Source organism: Poecilia reticulata, chromosome 21 (genome assembly GCF_904066995.2).
Source record: "Poecilia reticulata chromosome 21, P_reticulata-male-v2, whole genome shotgun sequence".
NCBI classification, from domain to species: domain Eukaryota; kingdom Metazoa; phylum Chordata; class Actinopteri; order Cyprinodontiformes; family Poeciliidae; genus Poecilia; species Poecilia reticulata.
In genome coordinates, this window is record NC_088850.1 from 17,837,338 (window position 1) to 17,851,068 (window position 13,731).

Sequence of the window (13,731 nt, forward strand, 5' to 3'; positions counted from 1 at the left end):
AGTACCTGAGTTCCTGGGTCGGGGAGGAGGTCTGGCTGCCTGGACCAGCAGCAAATCAGAGAAAAAGCTCCTCCTCTCCTGATCTCCTGGAGGGCACAGCAGTACCACCTCCCCATAGGTCCTCTGAAATATACTTTTTACCTGTAATAAACACAGACAAACACAGAGAGTAGTGTTTTTACTGGGAAAGCAAAACAGGGTTCTGGTACTGCATTAAGTCGTAACTTAGTCATTTCTTTGTATACCAACAGCAGTTCACTGGCTGCTACGTATTTTTAGTGTGAAAAGCATTACAAGCTTAACGGAAACCACAATGCAAATTAAACTGGAGCAGAACAGGGTATGTACTCAGGTCGTGACCTTCAGATGCCAATTATCAGGTCGTTTCTGCGACAGATTTTCCCTCTGTACACCAAATGATCAGTGCTGTAACTCTGCACCACTAAGGTTCCGTCATGTTGACCTCAAAAATAAATTTTCATGAATGAGTTGCGACGAGTCCTGCAAGTTTTTGTGACTGAGCACAGCAAACCGGACTTTTGACGAAAACATGAAACAGTTTAGTCCGTGTAAGAAATGCAACAGAAAAATGCCCAATAAAAACCAACGATTCAAAAGGTTTTTTAAAAACACCCTTCCGTTCCTCTGAACGGCCAAAACATTTGCCGTCTAAACAGATTTGTTACTTGAATACAGAGAGACGGCAGCCTTTTCCAATTCTATTCCTATCAAACTCTAAGAGCAAAAAAAAAGAGTTCATATTTCAAGTATAAGAAAAGCACAGCTGAATCAGTGCCAAATCGTGTAAATTATGCATAAGACATTCAAAAAGTGTTCTCCACACTGCAGGTAGGTATTTTACTCATGATAAAAGGCTGCAGGGGGCAGACAGAGGAAAGATAGAAATGTGTGAATATATAAATGGATGAGAGAGAGAAAGAGAGAGAGCACAATAGAGAGTTTAAGCTAAAAAATAAATAGTCATTTCTGTCTGTTTTTAAAGGAAAACAGGGCAGAATCTCAAACCGTTGGAAACATGCATAGCTTATTAAAAAAAGAAAGCTATGCATTAGAATTACTCAACATTTCACTGAGGCAAAATCCACCTCAGTGCTGGCAGACATTTTCATCAGAAAAACTAAATCTGATACATATTTTTTGGAATTATATTCAAACTTTTTTCTCTTCAAATTATTTATGTTTTTGTCTCTTTTTTTTTTTTTGCAATGCTTAGAACTGCAAGAAGGGCGCATTTGTTTCTGCGGAGTTCCCAAGAACAAGCCGCGACGGTTCCCCAACACTAACATTAACCAATAACACTCCTAGAGAGCGTGAAACTGTAAATCCATCCCAACTTGCACCGTGCGCCTCCAGCTGGGGGTTACGTTCGCCTTCAAAATATTTCAGAGTATTAAGTTTTCACTTGGAAATCATCTTCTAAATGAAAAAGCAGAGAAAAAGGGACGGAAACAAAAAGAAACTTGATTTACACAAGGGGTCGTTTTCACACCTCCCAGTTCAATTCGGTGATAAGAGCTCAAGGTAACTCCTCCCCAGAGGCTGCTGCTGCTGCTGACTAAGCACCAACTTTCTCCCCCCACCCCATCTGTTATTCTCATCGATCCTCACCGGGATTCGTGGCATGTTTGTTCTCACCATCCTGCTGTTTGTCTATTTTTTTCTCTTTTTTTTTTTTTGCCCTCTGGAGGTAAGGTAGAAAAGATAAAATAGCAGCAGAGGATTAAAAAAAAAAAAAAAAGACGGCAAGAGGAATCAGAGACGGTTGTAGTGTGTGCAGCACACAGCGGGCAGGTGTTTTCATCATCATAGAAAGCTGCAGGGGTGACAGCAACAGAATCATGCAAAGCAAAGACATGTTGATACTGAGGATTGAGATGAAGTTGCAAAGAAAGTTGCTGAAAGTGGCAACGAAAGAAAGGTGCAGAAAAAGTAGGTTTTTTTTTTTGTTTTTTATTCCACTGGCACAATCAATTTTACTGGAGGGTATTATTCGTTTAGAATGCTGCTAAAGCATGAATTTGAATTGGTTTGTTGCTGTCCCTCTGGATGGCTCCAGACTAACTTTTTATTCCTTATGTGTTTGACTGGCTTAGGGTCTGTTGCGTTCTTCACCGTCTGATTGGTTTTTGCGCCACAATACGGACCTACTGTGCGTCTGTCGTTGAACCAATGATGGACTTTCAGTGTCAGTTCCCCCCTCCCCCCTCAAATGATCGGTCACTCAAGTTTTTTTTTTTAGTCCCACCACTGAGAAATTAGTTCACATGAGACCCAATTCATTATCCAAAAACTGCTTTACTTACTAAAGAAGTAAAATGCCAGCAAAGCGTATCAAAAAATTCTCAATCTGCAGGTTTTTACATATGGAAACTGAGATTGCTAATGTAAAAGGGTTTCTTGGCATCTGCGCTCCTTTGTTGACATGTTTTGCTGCTGAGAGACCAACCCAGGGACGATTCATTTTAATGTTAATTTAATTAGTACATTTTAAGAGTGGTAGATTCCATGCATCATTTCCAGGTTGTTGTTTTTTTTTGGTTTTTGTTTTTTTGGCCTTTAACATCACAGATCCTCTTTCAGACATGACTAAGTATTAGTCATGTGACTTCAGAATCTCAGAAAACATCCGAGTTGGGGTTTTTTTCCTTACAAATTTCTGAAGAATATCAGAATTTTGATAATTTTTTATCACAGAAAAAAAAAATCTGTTTTTTTTTTATATATATATAAATGTGACATTGATCTAATGGTATACAGAAGTTTTTGGAGAAATGCTCTCGTGTTTAGTCAGTTTTGTTGGTTTGTTTCATCTCCACTGTAGATGTTGCTGCTATAAAAATTAATTTGTCAGAGGTTTTTTTTTTTTGTTTGTTTTTCTTTTGGATTTTTTTTTTAGATAATTTAACAATAGGTAGTAAACAATTGTAAACACAGAAATAAGGCAGCGAGAACGACATCTCTTCTCGAGTTGCAGCAAGAGGCGAAGGACTTCAGTGAAGCTATCGCACAGTCCAGCACTTTCTGTATTGCCGTGTGCAAACCGCAAGTGTGTCAGGCACTGACAGCTGACGGTGAGTGAAGAGAAAGCTACTTGTTTGAAACCAAAACACAGTGTGCTTGTTAGGGGTTGGATTTCATGCCCCCTGGGCCCAGCAATTCCTTCATGACCGTAATCAATCAGACTTCGCTGTACGCCTTGCAGAGATGCTGCAACAGTTTGCGCTTTGCAGAAAGTGCGTGGACCTGGAGTGTTCTCCATTACTGCCTTCTCAAAACTTTTTTTCCTCCCCTTCCGCCACCCTCCACCCCGTACCTCTCTCATTTGATTTTATTTGCCTTTCAAGCCATATATTGGCTTACCGTTATTGAGTAGTATGCATTCCCCAACACTGACTCTACAGAGCTCTGAAAATGTGAAGAGAGTCAGAACCAAAAAACATAAAAATAAATAAAAACCGATCCCATGGAGGCATGTTTTTGGCAGAAAAAATTGAGACCAGAAACACAGGAGGGATTATATGTTCTAACTTAAAAATAGATGAAAATTCACAAGAAAAAAAAAATTTCTGGGAGAAAGTTTCTAGGCTGAGTAAGATGCATTTCTCTAGCCTTCTTCTGAGACCAAGCCACAAAAAAAAACACAAAGCTACTTGATCTGGACATCTGAAAACTATCAGATTTGTTTCAAAACATCTCCAACTCCCTTCACACAACTCTGCAAGCTGAAGAAAAAAAATGAATTCCATTTGTTCTGATTTCTGATAACTCTGCAAAACATTGTAGCATCTAAATGTTTAAATGTATTCTGAATAAAGCGGACAGCTATTTTTTTTTTTTACCTAATGTGGGGGGGGAAAAAAAAAAAAAGGGCAGCGGAGAGAGTGAAAACAAACAAAATTATCCTGCATTTTAACCAAGATGTCTACTTGGACAAACGGTGTTTTCGATGACACCCTGAGATATAGCCACCGTTTATTTATGCTGCGAGTGAGAGAGACTTTCAGCAGATAACAGGAAGGCTGACTGCAGAACCTCAAATGTGTTATGTTTTATTCATTTGAGCCTTCAACCTCTCCCTGTCAGGGAACATGCAGGATTTGGAAATGACGGCTGTCTTTTGGGAAATCTCCACGGTAAGGATTTACATTCTCCAGGGAGAAGACACAGGAAAAAGTTGTTTTCCAAAAGCTGGTTGATAATATAAGAAGGTAATGACGGCTTGAAATGTCAACTCCTTGTTAAGTCTTTGTTTTAAAACAGCAAAATGCTTATTTAGGGCAACTACGCTCAAAGAAATACGGTGTGATGTTTCCCCCTCGCATCTAATTTAAATAGTTAACGCTTATGGCAGAAAGACATGAAAACATTTATTTCCTTTTCCATCTTCTTCAATTAAACTTATTAAAGGAGGAGTTGAATTCTGAGACGTAAATCTCCATGTTACATTCTACTCTTCTTAAAGTGACGCAGCAAAAACTTGAATTCTTCTTCTATTGCATTGTAGCTTTGATTTTCATGTAGAGAAGAACTGATCCAATACTATCATCTGTATCGGCCCCAATACTGAAAAAAATTCTAGATTGGATATTGGTGACAATGTGCTGAATCCGTAAGGACAGATCTATTCAGTTCAATTCTATGCTTTATAATATCATGCTTTATTATCTATGTTACATTACATTTAGAATTCCTAATTGTTCTTCCTGAACCACTTGAAGGGTTTGTTGACGTTTATTTTTCCCATAATTGACCAAGGTAGTCAACCTGCTGTTTCCGTCAGCCTCGGTTTCTTTATTATTTGTTTCCCATTGGCTGTTATGCTCCTAATTACACTGACTGAACAAATTAAAGTTGTTTTAACATGTCTGACCAAGCTTGAGAAGCTTTTGGTGCATTTCAGTGAGCCGTACTGGTGCAGAGTTATTAAATACATTTGTAATTCAGTACATTTATATATGGGTTTTTAAAAGAAAAAATGTATTAAGTCAATTCAGCGCCGTTTCTTTGTATTGGATCGATACAAGCTGATACTAAATCTCAAATGTTGGTATCGGAAGTGAAAAAAAGGAATCTGCGCATCCCTTGTTTCATGAACCTTCTTAAGGGAAATAAGAAAGAAAAGAGACAAATCTACCCGACAGATATTTACCTTCTACAAGCTTCTGATCATGTATGACTTACAAAGCAAAAACACCTAAAAGTGCTAAAAATACAACACCGTGTCTCTCCAGCTGCAGCTACCGCATCACGATTCATGTTTTTTCATTTTATTGCGCTGCAACAGAAACGAAGCTCTGTCTGAGCAGAATGGACAGCTGCTCAGGGAAGCAGGGCGGCCACAGAGCTGGACCCCGGCCTGTAGAGTCCGTTTGGTTCTGGAGGGACGCTGCCCGCTTCCCTGCTGCGGTTTGGAGCTGAGGAAGCAGCTGTCACTGTGTTCTCGATGCTGGAGTGTAAAACAATCAAAATGGCCATTTTGGTTCAAAACATAATCCACCGAGGCGTGTCGACGAGAGAAACATGTCCACAGTGGAACTGCTGCAATCCTCGATTTATTGGGTTAAAAAAAAAGAAGAAAAAAAAAAAGGAAAATTGCTGAAAAGCAAAATTCAGAAAGTTCTGCAGCCCTCAAATCAATGATGATTTCAAGTATTAAATATTCCAGTTTTACGCTCAAAAAGAAAAAAACAGGATGTAGAAACACTTGCATCATAGCACTGCTGTGCTCATCTAACCTTTAAAAACTCTAGACCGAATGTTGATTTTCACTAAACAGCCTGAAGTTTAATTGAGAATTTTAAATCAGCAGCAGTTGCTGATTATATACAAACACTATTATTTTAATTATAATAAATTACTTATGCTTGGCTGGGTATGGATGCAAAATGACTGAAGAATTATTGTGCCAACGTGAGAGCCAGCAGAAAAACAACCAGGCTGACGAAAAATATGCCGAAGTATAAAAGAGAAGCAGAGTTTGGACATCATTAGGGTGCTGGATATAGACTAAAAAAACTCTTCAAGAAGATTTTTAATGATGCAATAATTGCTCGCCGAAGTATTTCGAGCATAATGACAGTTTGCGTACTGATAGGACATTCAGTCTGATGGATGGAGTCTCACTGTCTAACTTTTTGCACTGGTGAGCCTAGAGTTCGTAAAAGACAAAACACCGACTAAAACATGTTCGCATGATGGAGAACTAGGACCATTCTGATAAAAAATAAAATAAAATAAATATCATTATGAGAATAAAATCATAAAATTACAATAATAAAGTCAAAATATTACGAGAACAAAGTCAAAATGATATGAGAGCAGAGTAAAGTCACAGTATTTTGAGAATAAAGTCCTAACTTTATAGCTATTCCCGTAATGCTACAACTTTAATATTGTATTATTTTGACTTTGTTTTGTAATATTAAAACTTTAATCTTGTAATTCTATAACTTTATGCTCGTAATTTCATTTTTTAAAATTCTTTTCTTAGTGTGGCCCTAAAGCTCCATCATATGTTCAAACTTCCAAGAATCCAAAGAAGAAACATTATTTTCTACATAAGGCTTAGACAAACCATCCCCAAATAAATGCTTTCAGATCAAGTTTTAGATTAGATTTGTCTGCATCTATAAAACCAAAATCTTACTGAAATATTTCAATCATAATAAAAAAAATGGACATTGCAAAAAGTTCAAAAGAAGCATAAAAAGAGCCATAAAAAATACAAAAAAATAAAAGTTAAAACTAGAACTGGGAGGTTTATGATTGAAACGCCCTCAATGCTTATTGGTCAAAAACATAAAGAATCTTCCCGACTGCCTACGTTAGCTTGGACAAGGATTCGCCAAAACACCAGGCGCACAGGAACGCACTGCGACAAAAACAGATGGGAGGCCTCCAGCCTGCCTGAGGTTTTCTATACAGAGAAGGTGGCTTAGGGTCAAGACTTCAGGCTGTCAAACCTCAGACCTAATTAAACCCCTTCTGTTGCCTGACCAGAGATGACCTTGTGCCTTTTTATGACATTTTAAACCTTTTCTGCAATTTTTCCTTGCTTGTTCAACTTTTTGGATTTGGCCAAATAATTATGTACGTTCAAAACCAAGTTGATTTTTAGACTAAAAACATATACCTCCTCTGACAGCTTGGAGTACTGAGTCTCGGCGGTTGCGAGGATGAGGACCGGGCTGAAGGAGGGCACATCGTTCAGCAGGGTGAGGAAGGTGCTCTTCACAGTGTCGCTCACCGTGTCCCACCACTCTGAGATATGAGGCATGTACACCACGCTGGGAACACTTCGACGGGCCTCACGGAAAACCTACAAACAGAGAAACAAAGCTGAAGTCCGTCGAGGCTAAATGTCAACAAACTGAACAAAACAATAACTATTTTCCAGGTCGAGATTGTTTTTTTTTTTTTTGTTTTTTTTTTTTTACCTGAGCGCAGGACTCCTCCGGCGTCTTGGCGCTGACGGAGTACAAGGTGGGCAAGTCCAGGCGGTGCACTGGTAGCTTGTCCAGGTGGTGGAGCAAGGCAGGAGCCAAGTGGGAGCTTTGTCCAGAACCCGGGGCCCCTGCCAGCAGCAGGCGGGGCCGGTACGCTGTGGGCTGCTGGAGTGAAGAGCTGCAAACAACATGACATTGTAGAGTTTTCTGCAGGAACTCAGGAAAACAGAGCAACCTGCTGCAGGCGTTTAGATTTTTGTTGGGTTTTTTTTTACTAATCAAAAGTATTTACACGTCTTCAATAGGGTCTCACGATTATCATGTATCGTGAGAAATTTGTTTGATACATCGTCTTGATAAATTTCAGTTATTGATGATCAAAAATATGTAAACTGACAGTATGATTGGAAATGTTACATTTGCCATTTTCTCGACTTTTTGCATCAAATAAGTAACTTGAAAATATGCGCGTTTCGATTTCTTGTGCTTAAGCCTCTCATAACTTGCCGTTTAAGATTTAAACTTCATGTCTTTTCACATAAAGCGGGAAACTCAAACGATAAACACAAAAATATCTCGAGACATTCCGAAACATGCCACACTGCTTGTTTTTAAGTCAGGAGAATAAACAAACTTCTTTCTTGTCAGTGCAGCTTTGACTGCTCACGACAATTACAGCAGATGTCCGGTTTAAAAAAAACAAAAAACAAAAAGCAAATAAAGATGCATTAACAGAGTGGTTCTCGTCAAACTCACGAGGAGAAGTGGAGAAAGGGTCTGTGCATTGCAGAAGAGAAGAGGTGACTCTTTGGGGATGCAGAAGGCGGAACTTCGTAAATGGAGGCGGAGCCATCCTCATTGTCGTCGTCGCTGTAAAAGTCCTCTTCAAGCAGTTGATTGTCGCCGGCTGTCATAGAGAAGAACACTGCTTAAAGAACCGTTTGTGTGCAGGAAACACGCTTTTATAAGCCACAAGTTTGCTTCTACAGGCGCTTTTTATTAGAAATGCTCTAACTTTGACATTAACAAAGACCTTTAATTAACAGGAGAGTCGACAGACACAAAGATTCTCGAAAAGCAAACTCTACGCAAGGCATTTGTGCCATTTTTAGGGCTGAAGCGATTAACTGGATGAATTGATTATTGAAATCGTCAACTAATTAAGTAAACGATTAACGCATCTAAGATAAAAACACTTCTGTCTGTAAATATATTTAAGCTCCACCCGGCTCACTGAAGGAATGCCACGTTATTGCATTTTAGGCAATAAAATGCTCACTTTCTTACTTAAAAAGAAATTCATATCAAGATTTATTCATGTTCAAAATGGGCAATTAATGTTACAGCAAGTACAACAACTAAAAGACAAAGTATCAAAAGTTAAAAATAATGACAAAAATAAAATTAATAAAACATACCAAAAATGCATCAAATGTAAATTAATACATAATGGGATGAGTACAGCCAGCTGACATCAGTGATGTATGGAACAGAAATACACCAACAATCAGATGCGAGTCCTGTACCTTGTCCCGATATTAAAAAGAGAAATTGCTGTAGGAACAAAGCAGTGCTTGTACCTGTTACTAAATGATTGAATTATTTGTTTATTTTTCATTGCATTTCTTATATTGTATAAAAAAGGATTCAATGAAAAATAAGTAGAATGTGCCAAACTTTTTTTCATCCGACAATCGATTCATTGTCTGAATAATCAATGACGAAAATAATCGGCAGTTGCAGCCGTAGCCATATTTTGGCGCAACAAGTTCAACTTCCTGAAGAAACGACTCCCAGCTGGTGAAGTTTTCCATTAAGCCTAATTATGCTGTAAATGCCCCTTTGTGGACATGGGGCAGGGGGTTGGAGGGTTGAGAGTTACTGTGCTCACACAATGATGAGGTTTTCGGTCTCCACGGCACCACCTTTAGAGGGAAGTGAGGCGAACGCGCGCACAATATGATCAGAGTGGGAGGGCGATACAAAGAGCTGTGGTAATAAGGTTGGGAAAACGGAGATAATCAAATCCAACAACACGCCGACGGGAAACCCAACCGACGACTGAGATGGGCGGCAGGAGAAAACGAGGCGCTTCAGGAGGAGGAGGAGCAGCAGCGCAGCGGCAAAAAAAAATCTGGCCCGTTCTTACCGTGCAGGTTGTCCCTGTCAGTACACTGAGCGTGGGGGAAGACTCTGAGAAGAGTTGTCAGCACCGAGGAGAAGGAGCAGCCCAACAGGGGCATGAGGGTGGGGGACAGGGCCCGGCCCGAGGGAGCCAGGGCCCTCTGGGAGGCCGGGACGATCGTCCTCATCGCCTTGCTGAAGTCGCCGGGCCCCAGGACGATGGACGCCACGTCCAGCTTCAGTTTGACACTGCTGCCGTAGATCTGCGGGTATCGGCGGCGCAACGCCATCAAGGCTGCCTCTGTGCAAAGTGCTTTGATGTCAGCACCACAGTAGCCTGGAAGAAAAGGCGCATAAACAGTCAATTATTCCCTCTCCCTCTCGTATTTTGGCTTGATTATACCCCCTGACTGCTCCAGCGTCAGTTTGATAAAATTCTATAATGCGCTCTGCAGATCTCTGTGTTAACCCTGGGCGTTTTTATATTGGCATCGGCACTTCAGACGACACACTGCTTCGTGTTTCTGCGTGACTCTTACCGACACATTTTTCTGCAAGTTCATTCAGAAATGGCTCAGACAGTTTGGGGTCCCAGTCCCGTGTGTGAATCTCCAGGATCTGCTTTCTGGCCTTAAGTCAGAAAAAAATAAAATAAAACAGCAGCAATGATTAAATACAGCAAAACAAAGCAAATCCATCTTAATGTCAAAAAGTAAAAACATCTCCTAATGACCGACAAATGCACAGCAGCATCAAACATAAAATTTAGGGAGGCATGACACGGTTTAAAGACAAAATAACCCCAAACTAGAGAAAGAGTTATGTTTTTGAATTATAGAAATATCTACTCCAGTGATTCTCAAAGCAGCAGAAAATATTTTTTAGCAAGTTTCGTCCCGGCAGGGTGTAGTGGAACCAGACGGAAAACATCAAGTGAGCTCAGTTATCAACAAGTTATATGAAAACAGAGAGGAAGATGGTAAACATATACATGAAATTAGTATTATTTTGGCTAATTTTGAAATCAGCATTGTTCAAATGATCGCATTTGAACTTAAAATGTGAACTGTTGTAAAAAAAAAAAAAAAAAAAATCAACATTTTTCTTATTAATTCTTGTTGAACCTTTAGTTTAAATGAATGTATTAAAGTAAAGTTCAATAATTAGGGTAAGAAAAATGTTCACTTTAAAAAAAAAAATGTAAACAAATAAAATTAGCAATAAAATGTCCAACAATCTCAGGAACAAGAACAAAAGAAGAGATATAAATGACAAAATGTGATAAAATCACAAAATTGAAACAAATTTACTAAAGAAATTAAAATACATATTAAGATGTTGTAACAATAAAACCCAAGTACAAATTATTTCTGTTCCCACACAAAAACTAACCGACTCATCCGCTCCTTTTTCTGCCAATTTCATACTGGTTGACTTTACAAAACAGGGGTACAAGCACGCATCATTTGCCAAAATCTAACAGCATGAACGCAATTTGGAACGCCTCAAAATAATTACAAGAACAATCTTCTTTTCAATCTTCTTTTTTTTGTCTATCCCTTTGTAGCTGAATCATAAGTTCCAAGAAACTGCAGAGGCCTAATGAAGACTCTGAAATGCTGAATTACACATCTTGTGTGCTTCCTCCCCCATTTGAGAAAACATCCGAGTACAAATAAATGTGCAATCATCATTTTAAAGCATCCAAAGTTTTTTTTTGCTGCAGCCTCACCTTCTTGTCTGGCAAGTTGAAGAGAAACTCCCGGTCAAAGCGTCCAGGCCTCCTGAGTGCCGGGTCGATAGAGTCGAGTCTGTTTGTAGCACCAACGACGACTATCTCCCCGCGACTGTCCAGGCCGTCCATTAAGGCCAGGAGGGTGGACACAATAGAACTGTGAACGGGGAAGAAATCAAGGAAAAATATTTTAATGCAGATTATCATAGTTTTCGATGGGAAATGAAACTCGGCTAAAATCTGTAATGAGAGGTCAAACCTTAAAAAAAAAAACAAAAAAAAAACACAAAAAAAAACACACACGCACACTAGAAACTTGCCACAAAACTGAGTGGTACATTTCTAATTTAAGGAAGTTTTTTAGTAAATTTGGCTGTAAATGACAATGACAAACTAAACAAATCGTTTTGCATTATTCCCCCACTGCACTCAAATGGTTCAGTAAAGAAAATAATGACGCCGCTCATTAAAATCTTTGACGGATGCAGACAATTCATGTCGTCTTATATTCAGATTCAGATTTATTAAAATTATGAATTAATGTTACAGTAAGCATGTTAATCTAAAAAGACAAAAAAGCTAAAAAGTATCAAAAGCTAAAAAGTAAAAAAATATATAAATAAATAAATAAAATGTATCAAGGAATGTGGTACCGAGTCGTAAAACTAAACAAAAAACTACAAACTAAACAAAAACTACTAACTGCTTGCTTTACCTGTGTATCTGGTCTTGCCTGCTGGAGCGAACCGGAGCCAAACCATCGATCTCATCGAAGAAAATAATTGATGGCCTCATCAGGTAAGCCTTGGGGGAAAAAATAAAAATAAAAAAAAAATCACACACAACAAAAAGGAGAAACTTTAGTACATATTTTACACAATGAAACATTGTTAAATAGTTGGGGGGGGCAGGGGTGGGGGGTTTGTGTGTATTGTACTGAGGTTTGGTTTTTCTCAACAGCAGAAATTAATTCATGTGATAACATCCAGACAGTCGGCTAAACGAGACTGCTGTGTTGTTGCTGGTCCATCTGAAATCACAGTACAGAAATGTAACCGACCTGATCAAAGAGGAGGCGTAGCTGCCGTTCTGATTCTCCGACCCATTTGCTGAGGCAGTCGGCTCCTTTCCTCATGAAAAAAGCGACTTTCCTTTCTCCCTGACTGCACTCGTTGGCAAGAGCCCGCGCAACCAGGGTCTTTCCTGTTCCTGGGGGTCCGTAAAACAAACACCCTCTAAAAAAAAAAAAAAAGAAAAGAAAGAAAAAAGGTGGAAAGAATACAAATTATTGTAGCTTTTTTATTTTATAAATCTACTTCAGTTTTATAAACTCCCTCCTCTGAGTTCATTTCATCAAAAAATAATGACTGAGCAATTCTTTTTTTTTTGAGTTCCTCTCACCTGGGAGGCTGAATCTTAAATTTTTCAAAGACCTCAGGATAAAGCAGAGGGAACACCACCATCTCCTTTAGTGACTGGATGTGATTGCTGAGGCCGCCCACACTGTCGAACCTCACCTAAGAAAAAGACAAATATACATATTGCAACACATGGAAAAGTGGAAGGAAAATGACATATAGCTTTAAAATAAAAAATGTTTTTAATGCAAATATTTCACCCACATTTTGTCGTGTGTCGAATTTTACTATAGAAAAAACAGAAGATGTAAAAACTGAAACTTCTTCCTTCATCTTCCCATAAAACTGACATTTTCTCTCCTCATTGAAGTAAAGCTTCCCACAGTCTCATGCTGCCACCACCGTGTGTTATAATGGGCACGGAGTGAGACGTAGAGTTCGTTTTTGTCTACAGAGTTTGCATGTCATGCGTAGACATTTTTATTTCATTAGAGAGCAAGCGTTTCCAAGAGGCCTGAAACTATATGCACATGTATTCGTTTTCCATGTATTGTTTTCCTTTCACTTCCCAATAATGTGGCCTATCACATGAAAAGTCAGGTTTGTGGCTGTACAATGACAAAATGTGAACAAAGTCTGGCTAAGAATGCCATTAGAAGACTCTGCACACCTCAGCTCATCTAAACGTCCACATTAAAGCCGAGTTTGGCTCGTTAGTATTTCCACTCACCGAATTATCAAGGCTCATGGGGTCCACATCAGCCAAGCTGGTGCCCACTTTAACTCTGTCCCGCAGCACGCCGCTGGACAAGCTGTCAGGCGTCAGGTTTATGGGTAAACATCTGTCGAGATAAATTGCCTGTTATAAGTTTGTTTCTTTTTTACCTACGTGGGAAAAATGTAACTAAAAAAAAACCGATCTGCTTGAAAGACAATTAGAGGGGAAAACAAAACTTGAAATAAAATTTTAATGTTCCCGAATTAGTTTACACTGATTATAGCCGTGGTTTGAAATATAACACGAACAAAAAAAACAAAAAAACAGCGA

The 13,731-nt window shown here is 39.0% G+C and overlaps 1 protein-coding gene across 2 annotated transcripts in view; it reads right to left on the bottom strand.

Moving 5' to 3' along the window:
• atad2b (ATPase family AAA domain containing 2B) overlaps positions 1–13,731 on the bottom strand; it is an 86,838-nt gene that overhangs the window by 64,487 nt on the left and 8,620 nt on the right. For both annotated transcript variants that reach the window (XM_008398289.3, XM_081602203.1), the window contains exons 10-20: positions 13,414–13,525; positions 12,727–12,842; positions 12,386–12,560; positions 12,041–12,129; positions 11,323–11,482; positions 10,130–10,220; positions 9,616–9,927; positions 8,223–8,373; positions 7,458–7,644; positions 7,154–7,339; positions 6–141 (exon numbers count right to left, since the gene is read on the bottom strand). In XM_008398289.3, the coding sequence (XP_008396511.2) occupies positions 6–141; positions 7,154–7,339; positions 7,458–7,644; positions 8,223–8,373; positions 9,616–9,927; positions 10,130–10,220; positions 11,323–11,482; positions 12,041–12,129; positions 12,386–12,560; positions 12,727–12,842; positions 13,414–13,525 (1,715 nt within the window). The remainder of the gene's footprint in view (positions 1–5; positions 142–7,153; positions 7,340–7,457; positions 7,645–8,222; positions 8,374–9,615; positions 9,928–10,129; positions 10,221–11,322; positions 11,483–12,040; positions 12,130–12,385; positions 12,561–12,726; positions 12,843–13,413; positions 13,526–13,731) is intronic.